Source organism: Pseudophryne corroboree, chromosome 3, assembly GCF_028390025.1.
Source record: "Pseudophryne corroboree isolate aPseCor3 chromosome 3, aPseCor3.hap2, whole genome shotgun sequence".
Lineage (NCBI taxonomy): Eukaryota > Metazoa > Chordata > Amphibia > Anura > Myobatrachidae > Pseudophryne > Pseudophryne corroboree.
This window is the reverse complement of record NC_086446.1, coordinates 44,295,698-44,318,452: the sequence shown is the minus strand read 5'-3', so window position 1 is coordinate 44,318,452 and position 22,755 is coordinate 44,295,698. Positions and strand designations below refer to the sequence as shown.

General features: G+C 45.4%; 1 protein-coding gene across 1 annotated transcript in view; it reads left to right on the top strand.

Moving 5' to 3' along the window:
* LOC135057136 (uncharacterized) overlaps positions 1-22,755 on the top strand; it is a 352,772-nt gene that overhangs the window by 240,328 nt on the left and 89,689 nt on the right. The window contains exons 12-19 of the mRNA XM_063963032.1: positions 4,303-4,398; positions 6,988-7,146; positions 10,305-10,383; positions 10,502-10,599; positions 10,763-11,186; positions 13,712-14,513; positions 16,982-17,584; positions 20,696-21,014. Coding sequence (XP_063819102.1) covers positions 4,303-4,398; positions 6,988-7,146; positions 10,305-10,383; positions 10,502-10,599; positions 10,763-11,186; positions 13,712-14,513; positions 16,982-17,584; positions 20,696-21,014 — 2,580 coding nt within the window. The remainder of the gene's footprint in view (positions 1-4,302; positions 4,399-6,987; positions 7,147-10,304; positions 10,384-10,501; positions 10,600-10,762; positions 11,187-13,711; positions 14,514-16,981; positions 17,585-20,695; positions 21,015-22,755) is intronic.

The following is a 22,755-nucleotide window of genomic DNA, read 5'->3' as shown; positions in this document are numbered from 1 at the left end:
TACAATATGTTCAAACGGGTCATACGTTAGTCTTAATTCAACCTCCAGATTATGTTGCGCAATTTCTGCGTTGATTACCTCCAGTAGCGATTCAATCGAGTCATATAAGCCAGGTTTAATGCACACGCTCATAACTCTCGCCACCGTTTCAATCTGCGTGCCACCCCATGTTATTTGTAACCTACAATCGGGTATATCCAAAGTACTCCAAGTGTGTGGGTATTGTATCTCTGTAAGAGTGACTTCCCAATCATCGGTTACGTTTACAGCCTTTGACAGTTTTGTTGTGTAGTTAGAAATCCTATTTTGCTGAAATGTGTCTGCTGAAGCATTACTCGGCAAGGTTATGTAGAACGATTTGTCATACATGGTTCGCCTTGTTTAGAGAGTTGTGCGTTTTATATATCTTTTAACTCTGCTGCGGCAACCCACCTGTTAAATTTTGCGGGGTACCCGCGCCACTTAAGTAACGCGTAATTCAGACCTCTGACTGTCTTATTTTTTTTTAAATCTTTTCGACTTTGTAAATTCTATTATAGTTTTTTGGGACGCTTAGAAGCTCCTCGGGGTAAAAACTGGCTGTAATGGTTTCACCGTAGAGATCCACCAACGTGTAAAGCAGCTTAAGACCTTTAGTATTCACGCCCTGTATTACAAATATTTCATCAGAAAAATTCTGTTCATACCCTTTCTGAAATATATCTTTACATTTGGAAATGCGTACATGTTCACCAACAGACAAACACGGCTGGGGTTTTTTAGTCTCAAAGTACTCGCCATGCGTCGTCTTGAAGATTCTCAAAGCGTTAGAGGGGTTCACTTCGTACAGTGAACACTTAATCGTTCTATGGTGTGTGTTATTACAGCTGTGTATGAAATCTTGTAAAACATATATATATATATATATATATATATATATATATCTGTTTTTAACGTCCTATTGAAATGTTCTATAACAGCCGCTTTCACATCATTATTTTTTGTGAAATGTTGTATGTAGTATTTTTGTAACACTTTTTATAGGATTTTGTTTAGAAAGTCTTTACCACGATCAGTTTGCAACTTCTTTGGTACGCAACACTGTTGGAATATTTTTTCAAAAGCGTTAGCAACTGTTGTAGCATTCTTGGTTGTTAGACCGACAGCCCACGCTCTCTTACTGAAAATATTGATAATGTTTAATATATATTTAAAGCCATTGTTGTACTTTGCGAGGTCTATGAGCGAGACCAGATCACATTGCCACTGCTGATTTATATCTGATACGCAAATCATGATTCTTTTATAGGTTTTTTTGAGCAGGCTTATGCAACGTATAGACCTCTTCCTGTTTAAACACACCTTTATTCACATTATATTTATCAACACCGCAATAACTTCCGGTGTTTAATATGTGTAATATGCCTTTTTTTTCAACTTTTTTTGGTTTGCCATTTAATATATGCACTGATTGTCTAAGGCATAGGTCTTCAACCTGCGGCCCTCCAACTGCTGTGGAACTACACATCCCAGCATGCTCTTCCACCGTTTTGCTATTACGGCATGCTAAAACTGATGCAGGGCATGCTGGGATGTGTAGTTCCATAGCAGCTGGAGGGCCGTAGGTTGAAGACCCATGGTCTAAGGGATGAATTTTTTTTCTTAATAGCAAATCAATTATCTTTTGATATCAGTTTTATATCATTTGATATCAGTTTTATATCAAACACAATTAAAAAGGGGTCAGGACTATAAAAGGAGGCATGGTACCTGTCAACTCTGATGAAAAGCGGTTCTCTATCTTCTCAAATATATGGCTATTTGTACACATTTTATACATAGAAGACAAATCAGCTTTATATCAATACTGTTACTCTCTCCCACTAGCTATAGGTCACCAACTACCTCTCTGACTACTCCATCCTTGATCCTCTCCAATCTGTCTTTTGCCCACTTCACTCCACCAAAATTGCCCTGGTCAAAGTCAACAATTACCTACTTTCTGCCAGACCCGGGACAACTTCTCTCTGTTCATCCACCTAGACTCTCTGTGGCCTTCAACACCATGGATCATCCTTTCCTCCTCTACACCCTTCTGACCCTTGGCCTCTCTAGCACTGTCCATGCCTGGTTCACCTCTTTCCCTTACCAACCTCTCCTTCTCTGTCTGCCTCCAACTCCACCTCACCCCCTTTCAACCTTCCCACTGGCATCCCACAGGGTTCTGTCCTTCGTCCCCCCCCCCCCCCCCCCGCTCTTCTCCCTTTACATCTCTTTCCTGGGAGAACTCATCAGTTCCTTTGCCCTCTGATACCGCCTCTGTGCTGTTAACACGCAACTATAGCTCTCCTCTCCTGACCTCTACCCTTCCATCCTCTCTGGTATCTACTGACTCTCTGCCATTTCCTCCTGGATGTCTGAGCACCCTCTGAAGCTCAACGTGGGCAAAACCAAGCTCATCTTCTTCAACTCTAACAGTTTCCACCCCCCTCTCCAATTACTCTATCATTGTTAACAACAATATCATCTCCTCTGTTCCGCACCTCCGCTGTTTGGGTGTCACCCTTGACTCCACCCTCTCCTTCGCCCCCCACAGTCAATCCCTGTATCAAGCCATTCCTCTCCCAGGTTACCAAACTGATTATCCACCCAGTAATAATTTCTCACCTTGACTACGTCAACGCTCTCCACACGGCCTCTTACGTTCCCATCTCACTCCGTCCAATCTGTTCTTAACACTGCAGCTAGACTTATCTTCCTCTTCTGCCATTAGACATCTACCCCTAACCCCCCCCCCCCCCCCCCTCTACCAAAACCTGCACTGGGTCCCATTCCCCTACAGAGCCCTCTTCAAATTCCTCACCCTCACATACAAGTCCCTCTCTAACTCTGCTACTCCCTATATCTCCCACCTCATGTCCTTAGATACTCCCTCCCACCCTCTTTGTTCAGCCTATGGCAATTGCCTCTCCTCTACCCTTGTTACTGCATCTCATACTTGAATCCAAGATTTTGCCCGTGCAGCTCCCCTTTACTGGAACGAGCTAACTCGCTCTATCAGACTCTCCGTGACCTTGCATACCTTCAAACGTGCAAATCCACTTGTTCATCAAAGTGTATCCTTCCACCACACACCCTTTTTGCCAGATCACTCCAACCATCCTACCTTGACCATCTCTACCTCGCCTACTTTCTGCCCTCAGGTCCCCATCCACAAGTCATGTGTGTGTATGCCCTAGATTGTAAGCTCCTAGGAGTAGAGTCCCTCTCCTTCCTGTTCTTGCAACCCTTTACTCTAGCACTTAATTAACAGCCTTCACCTACTCAGTGGCCATTTTTTGCCCAGAATTCCTCTTGTTATAGTAACCTTTTCCATCCTGTATGCTTTCCAAATCCCCCCCCCCTTATTCCTTAGTTTGTATAACTGATAAACTCTCTGCAGAACTCTCTACTTTTCTACTATAGTCCAGCTGTTTCATTTATGTAACCATTCTGCTCAGTACATGGGAGTAAATAATAACACAGCTCATATTAATCATTAAATGAGGATAATGAGTAATAAATCTGCAGATGTCCAAATAACGGGGGCTTCCTGTTGCCCGGAACTTTTCTCAAGTGAGATAATAGAAAACCGCACAGCTGCCTGTCCGAGCAATAGATAAATAAATAAAAATATTTATTTATAACTAATAAAAGACAATGCAAATAAATATAACAGATAATTAATTATTAAAAAGCATAAAGGTATTGGTATTGCTTAAATTCATACAGTAAATAACCGTTTATGATGGGTCACTGCTGTAGCTCTTATAGAGTACAGCAGGAAAGCTAAGCGGTGAATATACAGATAGCGTCCGTGTGCATGCAGAGAGCTATGTTGCGTTCCTTTATTCCGGTCTCCAGGCTTTTTCTGCTGTGGCTCAGAGTTAAAAGTTCTGCTGTTGAGGGGTGCAGACACCTCCCGAGTGGTCGCAGCGTGCGATCCCTTATGGTGGAATCTGAGGTGTGCATTCTGCAAGTAGCATTGGTTGGAGCCGAATACCAGGCTCCAGAGCTACTCCTGTTACTAAAGAAACGGAAATGTCCAAAAGCCGCAGTATACCCCTGAAAGTCTATAGTTATATTTAATTTTGCTTAGATAGAAGTGACCCAATGTTGGCAACATGTATAAGTTCACTATAGGCTGCATATTTCAAAATGTTACAGGTGTACAATGTGTTATGTTATTCATTTTAATCATATTTATTTCTATATAATTATTCAGTGTGGATCCAGAGAGTCTGTTCTTGGCCATTACGTGATTGTGAGATGCGTCCTGTATAATTCACTGAGTCACTGAGGATGGACGAGGACAAAAGTCACACGACAAAGAGGATACTAAAGCTCACCCTGGAGATTATCTACCTGCTGACTGGGGAGGTGAGAGTGTCTGGCAGTGTCACAGTGACATCACTTATCTATAGTAATAATACAGGGACATGACTGGGGAGGTGAGGGGATCTGGGAGCATCACAGTGACATCACTTATACCTACAGTAATAATGCAGGGACATGACTGGGGAGGTTAGATGATCTGGGAGCGTCACAGTAACATCACTTATGTCTATGCTAATAATACAAGGACATGACTGGGTAGGTGAGGGGATCTAGCAGTATCACAGTGACATCACTTATATCTACAGTAATAATGCAAGGACATGACTGGGGAGGTGAGGGGATATGGGAGTGTCATAGTGACATCACTTCTATCTACTGTAATAATACAGGGACATGACTGGGGAGATGAGGGGATATGAGAGTGTCACTGTTACATCACATATAGCTATAGTAATAATACAGGGACATGACTGGGGAGGTGAGGGGATCTGAGAGTATCACTGTTACATCACATATATCTATAGTAATAATACAGGGACATGACTGGGAAGGTGAGGGGATCTGAGAGTATCACTGTTACATCACATATAGCTATAGTAATAATACAGGGACATGACTGGGGAGGTGAGGGGATCTGAGAGTATCACTGTTACATCACATATATCTATAGTAATAATACAGGGACATGACTGGGAAGGTGAGGGGATCTGAGAGTATCACTGTTACATCACATATATCTATAGTAATAATACAGGGACATGACTGGGGACGTGAGGGGATCTGGGAGTGTCACTGTGACATCACTTATATCTATAGTAATAATACAGGGACATGACTGGGAAGTTGAGGGGATATGGGAGTATCATAGTGACATCACTTGAATCTATAGTAATAATACAGGGACATGACTGGGGAGATGAGGGGATATGGGAGTGTCACAGTGACATCACTTATATCTATAGTAATAATACAGGGACATGACTGGGGAGGTGAGAGGATCTGGGAGTGTCACAGTGACATCACCTATACCTATAGTAATAATACAGGGTCATGACTGGGGAGGTGAGGGGATCTAGGAGTGTCACATTGACATCACTTACATCTATAGTAATACAGGGATATGATTAGGGAGGTGAGAGGGTCTGGGAGTGTCACAGTGACATCACTTATATCTGTAGTAATAATACAGGGACATGACTGGGGAGGTACGGGAACCTGGGAGGGAGCATCACAGTGACATCACTTATATCTATAGTACTAATACAGGGACATGACTGGGGAGTTGAGGGGATCTGAGTGTCACAATGACATAATTATATCTTTAGTAATAATACAGGGACATGACTGCAAAGGTGAGAGGATCTGGGAGTGTCCCAGTGACATCACTTATGTCTATAGTAATAATATAGGGACATGACTGGGGAGGTGAGGGGATCTGTGAGTGTCACATTGGCATCCCTTGTATCTATAGTAATAATACAGGGACATGACTGGGGAGGTAAGGGGATCTGAGATTGTCATAGTGACATCACTTGTTTCTATAGTATTAATACAGGGACATGACTGGGGAGGTGAGGGGATCTGGGAGTGTCACAGTGACAACACTTATATCTATAGTAATAATACAGGAACATGACTGGAGAGGTGAGGGGATCTGGGAGCATCACTGTGACATCACTTATATCTATAGTAATAATACAGGGACATGACTGGGGAGGTGAGAGGGTCTGGAAGGCTCCACTTCTTATGATGCTGGTCTTCAGAATGCATCCATCTAGACATATTCGGGATAATCAATAAAAGGATTGTATATGTGGATGTAGCTGGTAATATGAGGTGTGACCGTCAACTTCTGTGGATCCTTTACAGAAACATTAGTATAACAGTGCTACAGCCTACCTCTCCTATGACTCCACCACCCTCAGTGGTCGGCTGTTCTCAGTCATCTGTTTTCCACTACATCTTCATCTTACTGTCTGCACTACTCTGTCCAATTCATCTGTGGGTGCTGACCATGGGGGTCATTCCGACCCGTTTGCAAGTAGCGGTTCTTTGCTGCGGTGCTAATGGGTCGGAACTGCGCATGCGTGGCATTGCCGGGCAATGGCACGCACAGTGAAAAAAGAGGTGTTCCGGGGCGGATACTCACAGTTGGATGCCGTTTTTCGAGGAGTGGTCATCCAAACACAGGCGTGTTCAGACAAACGGTGGGCAGATGTCTGACGTCAAAGCTGAGAGTAACGTCGCTGGATCCGTCGCACAGGGTGAGTAGATCCAGCCTTACTCTTCAACAGCACAAAACTTTTTTAGCTAAGCAGGGCTGCACAAGCGAACGCAGCCCTGCTAAGCTAAAATACACTCCCCCATAGGCGTGGATTAGTTGATCGCACCAGCAGCAAAAAGTTGCTGGCTGTGATCAACTCGGAATGACCACCCATATACAGAGGACACTGGACCCACTGAGGATGGCTGGAGATGTGCTGTATATACTCCACTATCCTGTATACTATCTTGTATCATGTAAGATGGGGGTTGTCCTCATAAATTACACTGTTTTTTGCACAATTATTCCCTAAAAAGACTAACTCCAAATATATTTAATTTATATTTCAATGTTGTCTCAATACACAGGATTATACAGTAGTGAAGAAGACAACCATTGACCATCTTACAACCATCAGCTGTGCCTCCATCACTATGCCTCCACCTCAGTCACTGATACATGTGAGGCACAATGACCAGAAGATCCTGGAACTCACCAACAAGATCATTCAGCTGCTGACTGGAGAGGTGACTGCTGGGAATGGGACATTATACAGTAACACCAGGGGATGTGTCTGGGTGATGACTGGAGAGGTGACTGCTGGGAATGGGGCGTTATACAGTAACACCAGGGGATGTGTCTGGGTGATGACTGGAGAGGTGACTGCTGGGAATGGGGCATTATACAGTAACACCAGGGGATGTGTCTGGGTGATGACTGGAGAGGTGACTGCTGGGAATGGGACATTATACAGTAACACCAGGGGATGTGTCTGGGTGATGACTGGAGAGGTGACTGCTGGGAATGGGACATTATACAGTAACACCAGGGGAAGTGTCCGGGTGATGACTGGAGAGGTGACTGCTGGGAATGGGATATTATACAGTAACATCAGGGGATGTGTCTGGGTGATGACTGGAGAGGTGACTGCTGGGAATGGGACATCATACAGTAACACCAGGAGACATGTCCGGGTGATGACTGGAGAGGTGACTGCTGGGAATGGGGCATTATACAGTAACACCGGGGGATGTGTCTGGGTGACTGCTGGGAATGGAGCATTATACAGTAACACCAGGGGATGTGTCTGGGTGATGACTGTAGAGGTGACTGCTGGGAATGGGACATTATACAGTAACACCAGGGGATGTGTCTGGGTGATGACTGGAGAGGTGACTGCTGGGAATGGGACATTATACAGTAACACCAGGGGACGTGTCTGGGTGATGACAGGAGAGGTGACTGCTGGGAATGGACATTATTGTAACACCAGGGGAAGTGTCCGGGTGATGACTGGAGAGGTGACTGCTGGGAATGGGACATTATACAGTAACATCAGGGGATGTGTTTGGGTGATGACTGGAGAGGTGACTGCTGGGAATGGGACATCATACAGTAACACCAGGAGACATGTCCGGGTGATGACTGGAGAGGTGACTGCTGGGAATGGGGCATTATACAGTAACACCGGGGGATGTGTCTGGGTGACTGCTGGGAATGGAGCATTATACAGTAACACCAGGGGATGTGTCTGGGTGATGACTGGAGAGGTGACTGCTGGGAATGGGGCATTATACAGTAACACCGGGGGATGTGTCTGGGTGACTGCTGGGAATGGAGCATTATACAGTAACACCAGGGGATGTGTCTGGGTGATGACTGGAGAGGTGACTGCTGGGAATGGGACATCATACAGTTACACCAGGGGACATGTCCGGGTGATGACTGGAGAGGTGACTGCTGGAAATGGGGCATTATACAGTAACACCGGGGGATGTGTCTGGGTGACGACTGGAGAGGTGACTGCTGGGAATGGAGCATTATACAGTAACACCAGGGGATGTGTCTGGGTGATGACTGGAGAGGTGACTGCTGGGAATGGGACATTATACAGTAACACCAGGGGATGTGTCTGGGTGACGACTGGAGAGGTGACTGCTGGGAATGGGACATTATACAGTAACATCGGGGGACGTGTCTGAGTGATGACTGTAGAGGTGACTGCTGGGAATGGGACATTATACAGTAACACCGGGGGATGTGTCTGGGTGATGACTGTAGAGGTGACTGCTGGGAATGGGACATTATACAATAACACCAGGGGAAGTGTCCTGGTGATGACTGGAGAGGTGGCTGCAGGGAATGGGACATTATACAGTAACACCAGGGGATGTGTCTGGGTGATGACTGGAGAGGTGACTGCTGGGAATGGGACATTATACAGTAACAACAGGGGAAGTGTCCGGGTGATGACTGGAGAGGTGACTGCTGGGAATGGGACATTATACAGTAACACCAGGGGATGTGTCTGGGTGATGACTGGAGAGGTGACTGCTGGGAATGGGACATTATACAGTAACACCAGGGGATGTGTCTGGGTGATGACTGGAGAGGTGACTGCTGGGAATGGGACATCATACAGTAACACCAGGGGATGTGTCTGGGTGATGACTGGAGAGGTGACTGCTGGGAATGGGACATCATACAGTAACACCAGGGGATGTGTCTGGGTGATGACTGGAGAGGTGACTGCTGGGAATGGGGCATTATACAGTAACACCGGGGATGTGTCTGGGTGACTGCTGGGAATGGAGCATTATACAGTAACACCAGGGTATGTGTCTGGGTGATGACTGGAGAGGTGACTGCTGGGAATGGGACATTATACAGTAACACCGGGGGACGTGTCTGATTAATGACTGTAGAGGTGACTGCTGGGAATGGGACATTATACAGTAACACCAGGGGACGTGTCTGGGTGATGACTGGAGAGGTGACTGCTGGGAATGGGACATTATACAGTAACACCGGGGGACGTGTCTGGGTGGTGACTGGAGAGGTGACTGCTGGGAATGGGACATTATACAGTAACACCAGGGCATGTGTCTGGGTGATGACTGGAGAGGTGACTGCTGGGAATGGGATATTATAAAGTAACACCAGGGGATGTGTCTGGGTGATGACTGGAGAGGTGACTGCTGGGAATGGGACATTGGTGGTCATTCCGAGTTGTTCGCTCGTTGCCGATTTTCGCTATGCTGCGATTTGTTGCTAAATGCGCATGGTACGCAGAGCGCATGCGCTAAGTTATTTTACACAAAACTTAGTACATTTGCTGGTGTTCGTGCGGTGCTTTTCAGTCGCACTGCTGATCGGTGAATGATTGACAGGAAAGGGGCGTTTCTGGGTGGTAACTGAGCGTTTTCCGGGAGTCTGCTAAAAAAACGCAGGCGTGCCAGGTAAAATCGCAGGAGTGTCTGGAGAAACGGGGGAGTGGCTGGCCGAACGCAGGGCGTGTTTGTGACGTCAAACCAGGAACTAAACGGACCGTGCTGATCGCAATCTAGGAGTAGGTCTGGAGCTACTCAGAAACTGCAAGAAAATATTTAGTAGCAGTTCTGCTACTCTTTCGTTCGCTATTCTGCTAAGCTAAGATACACTCCCAGAGGGCGGCGGCCTAGCGTTTGCAATGCTGCTAAAAGCAGCTAGCAAGCGAACAACTCGGAATGACCACCATTATACAGTAACACCAGGGGATGTGTCTGGGTGATGACTGGAGAGGTGACTGCTGGGAATGGGACACTGTACAGTAACTTCAGGGGATGTGTCTGTGTGATGACTCTATCATTGTGTGTGTCAGGTTCCTATAAGGTGTCAGGATGTCACTGTCTATCTCTCCATGCAGGAGGGGGAGTATATAGAGGAACACAGGGGTCTGTACAAGGACGTGATGATGGAGAATCACCGGCCCCTCACATCACTGGGTAAGAGGAGACTGTCATGTATTGTACAGGGGAGAGCAGGTATGGGGGCTCCTATATATACACATCCTCTGATAATCACATATATACACTGTAGTCAGTTAATGTCTGTCTCCTACAGATGGGCCCAGTAACAGAGCTACCCCAGAGAGATGTCCACGTCCTCTGTATTCCCGGGACTGTACAGAGGAGAATCACAGGATCCCACAGGAGGATCAGGTAAGTAGGATTTAGGGTCTCACCAATATACCAAAGTGACTGTCGCTATATGATCTGTATTAAAACAGTTTGTGTCCTATACAGTGATATTCTGTTGTTTAATGTCAATTTATGACATTATACATTATTAAAGAGTTTTGTTTTTGTTTTGTGGGTTATTTAGGGTGAAGATCTGGCTGATAAGGCAGAAAAGACGTTTGTGACTGGTATGAAGGCAGAAGATATAAAGGGAGAAGAGACGTATGTGACTGATATGAAGGCAGACGATATAAAGGGAGAAGAAGAGATATTTGTGACTATTATGAAGGCAGAAGATATAGAGGGAGAAGAAGAGACGTATGTGACTGGTATGAAGGCAGAAGATATAGAGGGAGAAGAAGAGACGTATGTGACTGATATGAAGGCAGAAGATATAGAGGGAGAAGAAGAGACGTATGTAACTGATATGAAGGCAGAAGATATAGTGGGAGAAGAAGAGATATATGTAACTGATATGAAGATAGAATATATAGAGGGAGAAGAAGATACTTATGTGAAGGGTGATCAGCAGTGTAAGGAGGAGGAAATCCCTACAGATATCAGCACAGGTGAGTAATAATCACTTATTACAGAGCATAGTCACATAGGTGGTCATTCCGAGTAGATCGTTAGCTGCATTTGTTCGCTGTGCAGCGATGAGGCTAAAAAATGGCACTTCTGCACATGCGTATGCGGGGCAATGCGTACGCGCAACGTACTATTACAACGAACGATGTAGTTTCACACAGGGTCTAGCGATGCTTTTCAGTCGCAGTGGCTGCCGCAGAGTGATTGACATGAAGTGGGCGTTTCTGGGTGTCAACAGACTGGTTTCAGGGAGTGTTCGGAAAAACGCAGGCGTGCCAGAAAAAACGCAGGCGTGGCTGGGCGAACGCAGGGCGTGTTTGTGACGTCAAATCAGGAACTGAATGGTCTGAAGTGATCGCAAGCGCTGAGTAGGTTGTGAGCTACTTTGAAACTGCACAAAAAAAAATTGTAGCCGCTTTGCGATCCTTTCGTTCGCACTTCTGCTAAGGTAAAATACACTCCCCAGTGGGCGGCGGCATAACGTTTGCACGGCTGCTAAAAACTGCTAGCGAGCGAACAACTCGGAATGACCACTATAGTCTCCTTGCTCAGTCACTACAATAATATATTCCCCTACGCCCTCCTCTGTCAGTGTCATGACCCGGAGCATAGCTTATCGTCCTTACCTGCACGCTGGAGTGAAACTCTCCAGAGATCCTGCAGCTTGTTCCAGGGTAATTTCTTCAGTGGGTGCTATTGCCTGTAGTGCATCCTATCTTCCCTGGTGTGTCCCCACAATCGTTCCTGACAACTCCTGGCACTGGGCGCTGCCATGTTGCCTTCAATCAGCTGATCACGATACCACCAACCACAAGCTCTGCTCCAGTCAGCTGACTTGCTCCTCCAATCACCACTCAGCAAGGGAGATTAAAGGAGTGAATGGAAACTCAGTCTTGAACAACGTTGTTCCTATCTGCGTTCCTAGGCTCCAGGTTCCTGTGCGAAGTACAGATCTCAGCCAGCTTTAGTATTAGTCTACCATCTCTGGGGCTCTGCTCTTGCAGTCTGCAGCTACACTACAGGTATTGTCACTCTAGTGATGACAGCAGGTTACCTGAACTCTGCCGTTATACCAGCGTGCTTCTACAAGTCACTGAGTGCTAAATACTCTGCACTGGAGTACTATAGGTTTCTGTACACTTCTGTGAATTGCTCCAGTTTCCAGCTGCGCTGCACCCGGTCTTAGAGCAATACATTCATTAGCCAGAATCTGTAATTCAGTGATTCCAGAGATAAGCCCTATATCTCCAGAGACTGTAAATTATTCCAAGTTCACCGGTTCCAGCCCGGTTCACCAGATCCAGTCCAGGTCAAGTGTTTCCAAGTTCTGTCAGATATATTCCAAGTTCACAGGTTCGAATCCTTTTCACCGGATCCAGTCCAGGTCAAGTGTTTCCAAGCTCTGTCTGATATATTCCAAGTTCACCGGTTCCAACCCGTTTCACCGAATCCGGTCCAGGTCAAGTGTTTCCAAGTTCTGTTAGAGTGATTGGAAGCATGGGGAAAATATTGCAGGGGGCAAGGGATTGTCCTACCCAGCATTATACATGTGTATGAGGGTGGTTCAATACGTAAGGTAACAAGGCCTCTCACGTCCTTCTAATTTCCCACCAGGCCAGAGCAGGTAGACCGCTGCTTCTCCTCACGGCCATTACACTGCGCCTCATATCAGTCATACTGTCCCAACATCAGTTGTTAGGTGGTTGAGCTGGCAGAAACATGGTCACACATTGAGGTGCGTAGGTGTCATCAGATTTCTGCATTTTATGGGTGCATCAACAGCTGAAATTCATCATCTGTCTTCCTGAATAAGAACTTCAATGCCGCAGAAATTTTAACCTGTGGTGGGCTTGCCTGGCCTGTCGGACCGCTGCTCATCTAGAACATCTGTCATGCCATTATTCATGGAAGTGCACCAAACCCAATCCTGTTTCCAGGACATGACGTCCTCACTGTACACCTCGACAAGTTGGAGATGGGGTGGTCTTCAGTTTGCCGGCTGTCGGGATCCCGGCGCACAGTATACCGGCGCCGGAATCCCAACAGCCGGCATACCGACACCTTTTCTCCCTCTTGGGGGTCCACGACCCCCCTGGAGGGAGAATAGATAGCGTGGCGTGCGCAGCGAGCCCGCAAGGGGCTTATTTGTGCTCGCACAGCTGTTGGTATGCCGGCGGTCTGGATTCCGGCGGTGGTATGCTGGCCGCCGGCATACCCTACTACACCCTTGGGATGAATATCAGCTGCTGATGTCCCCTTTAGAGCAGAGATCTGATCACACCTACACACCTCAATGTGTGACCATGTGTCCGCCAGCCCCACCATCTTACATCTGATGTTGGGACAGTATGATTGATATGAGGCACAGTATAATGGCCGTGCGGGGAAAAGGTGGTCTACCTGCTCTAGCCTACACATGTTAGAGGTCCTGTTACCTTACTTATTGAACCACCCTTGTTTATAATAAAAAGAAACCGTTATTTCCATATATCTCTCTTACTTCCAGCAGATGGACAGAGAGGCAGGAATACCTCGGAGGGACATCTGACTTTGTTTCCAGACTTTAAATTAGAAGAGAAGAACATGACACGGGATTCTGCAGGAGAAATCCCCATTACCCCAATTATATATCCTGTACCTCACAATGCAGATATAGCATCTAACCATGAGGAGTACGCTATTAATTTAGATGTTGGTACACATAGTGCAGCTCCTACAGATTCTACAGTCTTTCCCTCTTCTGAATTTGTTACATGCTTTAATAATCAGTCAGTCTTTATTAGACAGAAGAAGCACACACTTAACAAACAATATCCATGCTCTGAGTGTGGGAAATGTTTTACATATAACTCAGAACTTATTACTCATCAGAGACATCACACAGGTGATAAGCCATTTCTCTGTTCTGTGTGTGGGAAATGTTTTGTACAGAAATCAGATCTTGTTAAACATCACAGAATTCACACAGGTGAGAGGCCATTTTCATGTTTTGAATGTGGGAAATGTTTTACACAGAAATCAGATCTTGTTAAACATCAGAGATGTCACACAGGTGCGAGGCCATTTCCATGTTCTGAGTGTGGGAAATGTTTTATACAGAAATCAGATCTTGTTAAACATCAGAGAATTCACACAGGTGAGAGACCATTTCCATGTCCTGAGTGTGGGAAATGTTTTTCACAAAAATCCTCTCTTGTTCCACATCAGAGATGTCACACAGGTGAGAAGCCATTTCCATGCTCTGAGTGCAAGAAATGTTTTGCTCAGAAATCAGCTCTTGTTAAACATCAGAGAATTCACACAAAATGAAAACTATAATTTAACGGACTGATATGAAAGAGAGTTGCCGTAATCTAAATATTATAAAAGACTTTGATATTAATATTTACAATTGGATTATGGAGTCTATACTCAAAGGTATATTAACATCACCTATCTGTTATGGAGGGCATTTCAATATTCGAGTCATTGCTACCCATAGACATAGGAGGAATGTGCGCCATCGCCATAAGACTGGAACAGAGCGCACATGTATGGATCATATTGCCGTCTATTCAGTTAGATGTTGGTATCTGTCTTGGCTTTGGCCAAAACACAGGCCCTCATTCCGAGTTGTTCGCTCGCAAGCTGCTTTTAGCAGCTTTGCACACGCTAAGCCGCCGCCTACTGGGAGTGAATCTTAGCTTATCAAAATTGCGAATGAAAGGTTCTCAAAATTGCGAAAAGACTTCTCTATGCAGTTTCTGAGTAGCTCGAGACTTACTCTTCCAGTGCGATCAGTTCAGTGCTTGTCGTTCCTGGTTTGACGTCACAAACACACCCAGCGTTCGCCCAGACACTCCTCCGTTTCTCCAGCCACTCCCGCGTTTTTCCCAGAAACGGTAGCGTTTTTTCGCACACACCCATAAAACGGCCAGTTTCCGCCCAGAAACACCCACTTCCTGTCAATCACATTACGATCACCAGAACGAAGAAAAAAACCTCGTAATGCCGTGAGTAAAATACCTAACTGCATAGCAAATTTACTTGGCGCAGTCGCACTGCGGACATTGCACATGCGCATTAGCGACTAATCGCTCCGTTGCGAGAAAAAAATAACGAGCGAACAACTCGGAATGACCCCCACAGTGAAGAAGTATACTCTTCACTGTGTTTTGGCCAAAGCCAAGGAATTGATTTGTTTTGACTGTGGTCTTATTTCTATAAAATACAAAAGATTTCATAAATTTTGACAGGCGTACAACCAGCTCCAGTTGAGGGAACTTGTCAATCTTTCTGTCTGAAAGACGTGATAAGAAACTTTCTCCTACCCTACTTCATGGCAGCCATTACTTTGGGATTACATCCCACCCCCCTTGGATTAGACAGCTAGTTTTTTTCACGCAATAGGTACTGCCCACTCTAGGTATATAGCTCCACTCCTTCCCTCTTACCTCAGTCTTTTTTCCTGTCTCCAAGGGAGTAGATCAGGCCAGAAGTATGTTCCTCCAAGAAATTTTACCTTATTGTAATTCCCAGCAATGCGCTTTCTGAACCATGGCTGGAAGAGGGTCGTGCCATGGGGAGAACGGCGTGGTGGTAGGGGCGGGCAAGTAAGTCCCCAAATGTGACCTTAAGGTGTCCCCCGCTGTGGCCATCTCACAGGCTCAGGACTGGCTCTCAGAATCCCTCGCTGAATCTGCATGGACGCAGATTACGCTTCCACTGTCACTGGTGGGCGGAAGTAGTGGCTGTGGTGAGGTTGGTGGCAGATTTCGGGTCCGTGGAGCTGGCGGCTGGCAGCGGGCAGAAGTGCTCAATGCGACCATTCTAGGAGGCTTTACAGGACGGCCCGCGCATGCGCCATCATATGTAGGGGATAAATATGGCGATGACCACCGGAGCATATTGGGAAGATATCCACTGCTCAATTTATACAGGCGATAAAGCACTGGATTGAAAATGCTGACATGAACAAGGAGCTTTCTCCCCAAACAATGACTAGTGCCCAGAAGAGGTAAGTCCTCGTAAAGTACAATGTTATTTTTGCTGGTTAGTCAGATGGTAATTAGTGCTGTTTTCTTAAAACATTGGCCCTCATTCCGAGTTAATCGCTCGCTAGCTAGCTTTAGCAGGCGTGCAAACGCTATGCCGCCGCCCACTGGGGAGTGTATTTTAGCTTAGCAGAAGTGCGAACGCATGTGCAGCCGAGCTCTGCAAAAACAGTTTGTGCAGTTTCTGAGTAGCTCTGAACCTACTCAGTGCTTGCGATCACTTCAGCCTATTCGTGTCCGGATTTGACGTCACACACCCGCCTAGCGAACGCCCAGCCACGCCTGCGTTTTTTTAGACAAGTCTGCGTTTTTGCAAACACTCCCTGAAAACGGTCAGTTAACACCCAGAAAGTAACACCCCCTTCCTGTCAATCTTCTTGCGGCCGTCAGTGTGACTGAAAACTTCGTTAGAACCTGTGCACAACCACAACGGGCTTTGTACCTGTACGTTGCGCGTGCGCATTTCGGGCCATACGCATGCGCAGAAATGCTGATTTTTAGCCTGATCGCTGCGCTACGAACAACGGCAGCTAGCGATCAACTCGGAATGACCCCCATTGTCTCCACCAAGAAAGAGAATTTGTAAGAAACAGTCTGACATTCAATGTGCTGCATGTGATAAAGTGTTCTCAGGAAAATGAAGTTCTAAATTATGTCATAATTGTGAAGGAGAGGCTGGTGGAAGTCAGTCCAAGCAATTACAAGATTTGATGGACTGGATGAAAATATAATTTGTTACTAAGGAAGAGTTATTGGATCTTCATGGAACCAAGAGGCCTAGTTCTCAGGCTAGCTTGGATTCTGATTATGAGCCAGTGTCACCTAAGCTTGTTTATAAAGAAGATTGTCAGGAACTGTCTAGTAATGAATCTGACGAACCTCAGGAGAAATATCTTCAAAACAATAAATTATAAGGAGCCTGTTGAGAAGGGAGAAGATCAGGATGTTCTTCTTGAGGACAGAGCTAAAAGAAATAGATGTTTTCTGGTACACAAAGCTGTTAAAGATATTATGTCTAAAGAATGGCAGAATATGGATAAGAGATTAGGCAATATCAAGAGAATTGACCATATGTTCCCTCTTAAGGATGAACAGGTGTCGAATTGGTGTTCCATACATAAGATTGATGCTGCAGTTGCAGAGATGGTATCTAAGACTACCATTCTTTTAGATGATGGAGCTGTTTTAAAGGATGGTATGGATAAACGTATGGAAAGTGCTTTAAGGAAGCTGCATACTTCCTCAGCTGTGTCCCTAAAATCAAGCATTGCTATTGCTTCCATATCCAGAGCATTACGAATTTGGGGATCAACAATGTCTGATGACCTAGAGGAAGAAATCTCCAGGCAATATCTGCAAAGGAATTTATCTATTATGATGAAAGCTATTGAATAATTGTGAGAAGCATCACTGGATGTGTTGGATTTTACTGCAAAATCTATGGCAGCTGGAGTCATGGCTAGGAAGGCCTTGTGGCTACGTTCATGGGCAGCAGACATGCAATATGAAGGTTCATTGTTTGGAAAAAAACTTGAAGCCATCATACAAAAGATGACAGGAGGTAAATCAGCAAAATTACCACAGGATAAGAGTGGTAGATACCCTGTCCCATCTACTAGGCAGCAGTTTAAGGAGGCCAGAAGCTATAGGCCGGGTTGTCCTTATGGGAACAGATATGCTTCAGGGACAATAAGACAGTCCTTTCGCCAGTCTTATAGAAGAGGAGGTAGAAGGCTATGACTATCAAGAGGTTACAGATTCCCTGCCGGAAGGGAGCAGACTTCAACAGTATTACAAATATTGGCAAGAGTCTGTTCAGGACAGATGGGTATTGGACGTAGTGTCTCAAGGATACCAAATCGAATTTTTGGTAGTTCCAGACGACCAAATTTCTAGTATCAAACGTGCCTGCGACAGGAGAAAGAGAGGTTTTAGAAAACAATCTAAAAGAATTGATCAATGCGGGAGCTGTGGAGTTAGTTTTGCGATCACAGATGAAGAAAGGATTCTATTCTCGAATATTCTTAGTAAAGAAACTGACTGGGGGATTCAGAACGATTCTGGATCTCAGGCAACTCAACAAATTTGTAAAAACAAAGAAATTTCATATGGAAGTCTATTCTTTCAGGGGTGAAGAAAGGGAACTTTGTGGTGTCGATAGATTTAAAGGATGCTTACTTTCATGTTTCAGTAGCAGAACAGTTCAGATTCTGTGTCCAAGAAAGACATTTCCAGTTCACCTGCCTTCCATTTGTGCTTGCCACGTCCTCGAGGACGTTTACAAAGGTTCTCTCAGCTCTCATATGTCAGGGCCGAGTGATGAGGGAACGAGAACCAGGATTAAGTAGAAACCTCCACAGACTGTTATTATAGCAGGCAGTCACTGAACAGAGAAACCCCACACACGACTCCGGGGATTCCACTTGTTGCCATTTGGAGAGCGATTAACTGACAGCACAGCAGGGAGCTGGTGGATCTCTTGCGGTGAAGGCTGCAGGCAGACCCCTGGGAGCGGAGGCGATATTAGGACCACTGGAACCACACAGGATATCATGGAGAGAGCACAGAGCTAGGGCATAGAGTAGATACAACAAAGCACTGGCTCAGAGTAACATAAACCCAGCCTACTTAAAGGCAGCACAAGCACGGGATTGGCTAACACTTACCCACTGGTGTTTCATAAGTGCTCTCAGGTGCTCATTTGGTCTCCAACATGGCCGTCTCCTATACTGCAAATACAGCGACGCCTTCGGCCATTCGGTCCCCGCACTCCCGGCTCCCAGAACCTGCATCAAATCTGCCACTGACCACGCCGCGTCCTCACACAGCCGCACAACACCGCGAGCAATCACGCTGGCAACGGATGGACCCCAGAACCCACAGTGGTGAGTGATCGGTTTGTGACATCATAGCGGTGTTGAGTACAAGGCATCACGGTATAGGCATACCTAGATGACCTTCTGATATGCAGAGAAACAAAGGAGGCAGTAAAAGAGGCTGTGGACAAAATGATGTATATCCTACAATGTCACGGCTGGATGATAAATTGGAAGAAAAGCCAACACAGAATATTCAGTTTCTCGGAGTACAGCTGGATACTCATCAATATGTGATAGGCCTCTCAGAAGAGAGATGCAAAAAAATTCAAGAACTTGCATCTTTTGTATAAGAATGCAACAGAATAAAGTTACGTCTAGGAATGGGTCTATTGGGAATGATGTCGTCCACCATAGAGATTGTTCCATGGGCAAAATGGAGGATTATAGAGTTACAGTGGAACATGTTGAAGTTCAGTCGAAGAGGAGATTAGCTAGATTTCCATGTGAAAGTGCATCAACAACCAAGGGAATCTTAAATATGGTGGTTAGATCCGGAATTAATAAACAAGAAAACTTCCCTGTCATAACATCACTGTCTGGTATTAACTACAGACGCAAGCGCTACAGGATGGGGAGCACACTTGTTGCATGAGAACTGTCAGGGCCTGTGGAATTTCCAGGAGATGAAGCTTTCTTCAAATCACAGAGAATTGAGGGCAGTTCGGAATGCGTTAAAATATTTTCAGAATCAGGTGGTAGGAAAGCACCTAAAGATATTTGCAGACAACGTTGCAGTTGTAGCGTATATTGGCCCTCATTCCGAGTTGATCGCTCGCAAGGCGAATTTAGCAGAGTTACACACGCTAAGCCGCCGCCTACTGGGAGTGAATCTTAGCTTCTTAAAATTGCGACCGATGTATTCGCAATATTGCGATTACTAACTACTTAGCAGTTTCAGAGTAGCTCCAGACTTACTCTGCCTGTGCGATCAGTTCAGTGCTTGTCGTTCCTGGTTGACGTCACAAACACACCCAGCGTTCGCCCAGGCACTCCCACCGTTTCTCCGGCCACTCCTGCGTTTTTTCCGGAAACGGTAGCGTTTTCAGCCACACGCCCCTGAAACGCCGTGTTTCCGCCCAGTAACACCCATTTCCTGTCAATCACATTACGATCGCCGGAGCGAAGAAAAAGCCGTGAGTAAAAATACTTTCTTCATAGTAAAGTTACTTGGCGCAGTCGCAGTGCGAACTTTGCGCATGCGTACTAAGCGGATTTTCACTGCGATGCGATGAAAAAGAACGAGCGAACAACTCGGAATGAGGGCCATAAATCGTTGTAGCATATATAAATCAACAAAGTGGTCCCAAAAGTCAAGTACTATTAAAGGAGGTGTCAGAAATACTGGAATGGGTGGAGAGCCATCTCAAATCGCTGTCTGCATTACATGTCCCAGGGAAAGACAACATACAGTATTGGCGGACTTTACCAGCAGGCAAGAGGTATTGCCAGGAGAATGGGAGTTACACAGCAAGGTTTTTCAAAGTGTCGTAAGGCAGATCGGGGAACCACAAATAGATCTTATGGCCACACATCTCAATGCGAAGGTACCTCTGTTTTTCTCTCGCTGTCACCTTGCAGGGACTGCAGGAGTGGACGCTCTTTCCCTGACATGGAGTTTCAGTCTGGGATATGTCTTTCCCCCATTCCCGTTAATAACTCATATCCTGAAGAAAATCATGGAGGAGAAGGTGCAAGTTATAATAATTCTGCCCTACTGGCCAAGGAGAGTTTGGTTTCCGTCAGTGACCAGAATGTCAATGGAAGAACCATGGATATTTCCAGTAACAGCAGATTTATTACGTCAGGGGCCATTAGTTCATCCAAATCTGCGACAACTTTGCTTATTGGCATGGATATTGAACGGCAATTACTAAGAAAGAAGAGTTTGTCTGAACAAGTAATTGCTTTTCTGTTACAGGCAATAAATAAAGTATGCTCTGATATTTATTATAGGATTTGGAACAATTTTATTTCTTGGGCTGATTCAAGATTTGATATTGGAAAGGCAGAGACATCGCAAGTATTACAGTTTCTGCTGGATGGGTTTGACAAAGGAATGGCAGTACCAACCATTAAAGTTCAAAGTTAAAGAATTCCGCAAGGCAAGAAATTTGTTTGTATTGCATGCAGGTGTAAAGAAAGGTGGAACACCTACAAAGCAGACTATTTCCAGATGGATCAGGGAGCTGATAATGTTTGTGTATGAAGAAAGGGGTCGTAAGATCCCAAAGGGATTGAATGCACACTCTACTAGGGCTATAGCAACTTCCTGGGCTAAGACGGCGCAAGTGTCAGCAAAGGACATGTGCAGCAGCTATATGGTCATCAGTTCTTACGGTATCCGGACTCCAGATCGACAGCAAGAAGGTCGATAAACCTTAGGTCGACGCCAATTGGTCGACAAACCTTAGGTCGACATGGACAAAAGGTCGACATGGACAAAAGGTCGACATGGAAAAAGGTCGACATGGAAAAAGGTTGACGTGAATTTTTCACAATTTTTTTCTTTTTTGGAACCTTTTCATACTTAACGATCCACGTGGACTACGATTGGAACGGTAATCTGTGCCGAGCGAAGCGGTAGCGGAGCGAAGGCACCATGCCCGAAGCATGGCGAGCGAAGCGAGCCATGCGAGGAGACGCGGTGCACTAATTGGGGTTCCCAGTCACTCTACGAAGAAAACACAAAACCCCCCAAAAAACCTCATGTCAACCTTTTTCCATGTCGACCTTGTTCCTGTCGACATTTTGTCCATGTCGACCTTCTGTCCATGTCGACCAAAGGTGTGTCGACCAATTGGCGTCGACCTAATGTTTGTCGACCTTTTTGCTGTCGATCCTGAGTCCCAGACCCGTTCTTACGTTTTCCAGTCATTATGCATTAGATGTTGCAGACGCCCACTTTGGGAGTAATGTTCTTAAAGAGGCATTATAAATACATTTTCTCTGTTTTTTCAGCATGAAATTGAGTTTATTGAGTTGTTATTATTACCCTGCCTATATATATATATATATATATATATATATATATATATATTTATATATATAGCATTGGTATATCCTAGAGTAATGGCTGAGGTAGCATAGAAGAAAGAAGCAAATTATACTTACCGATAATTTTGTTTCTTCGCGATACTTCATGGCAGCCTATAATATACCCTCCCTCATTGGTTTTTTTTTTTCACAGGATCCATAAATGTGAGGAGACACTCAAAAGACTGAGGTGAGAGGGGGGGAGTGGAGCTATATACCTAGAGTGGGTGGTCCCTATTGTGTGAAAAAAACTACCTGTCTCATCCTAGGGGAGTGGGATGTAATCCTAGAGTATTAGCTGCCATGAAGTATCTTGAAGAAACAAAATTATCGGTAAGCATAATTTCTCTTACGTCCTAGAGGATGCTGGGGACTCCGTAAGGACCATGGGTTATAGACGGGCTCCGCAGGAGATAGGGCACCTAAAAAGAACTTTGACTATGGGTGTGCACTGGCTCCTCCCTCTATGCCCCTCCTCCAGACCTCAGTTAGATCTTGTGCCCAGAGGAGAATGGGTGCACTGCAGAGAGCTCTCCAGAGTTTTCTGTGGAAAAAGAATTTTGTTAGGTTTTTTATTTTCAGGGAGTCCTGTTGGCAACAGGCTC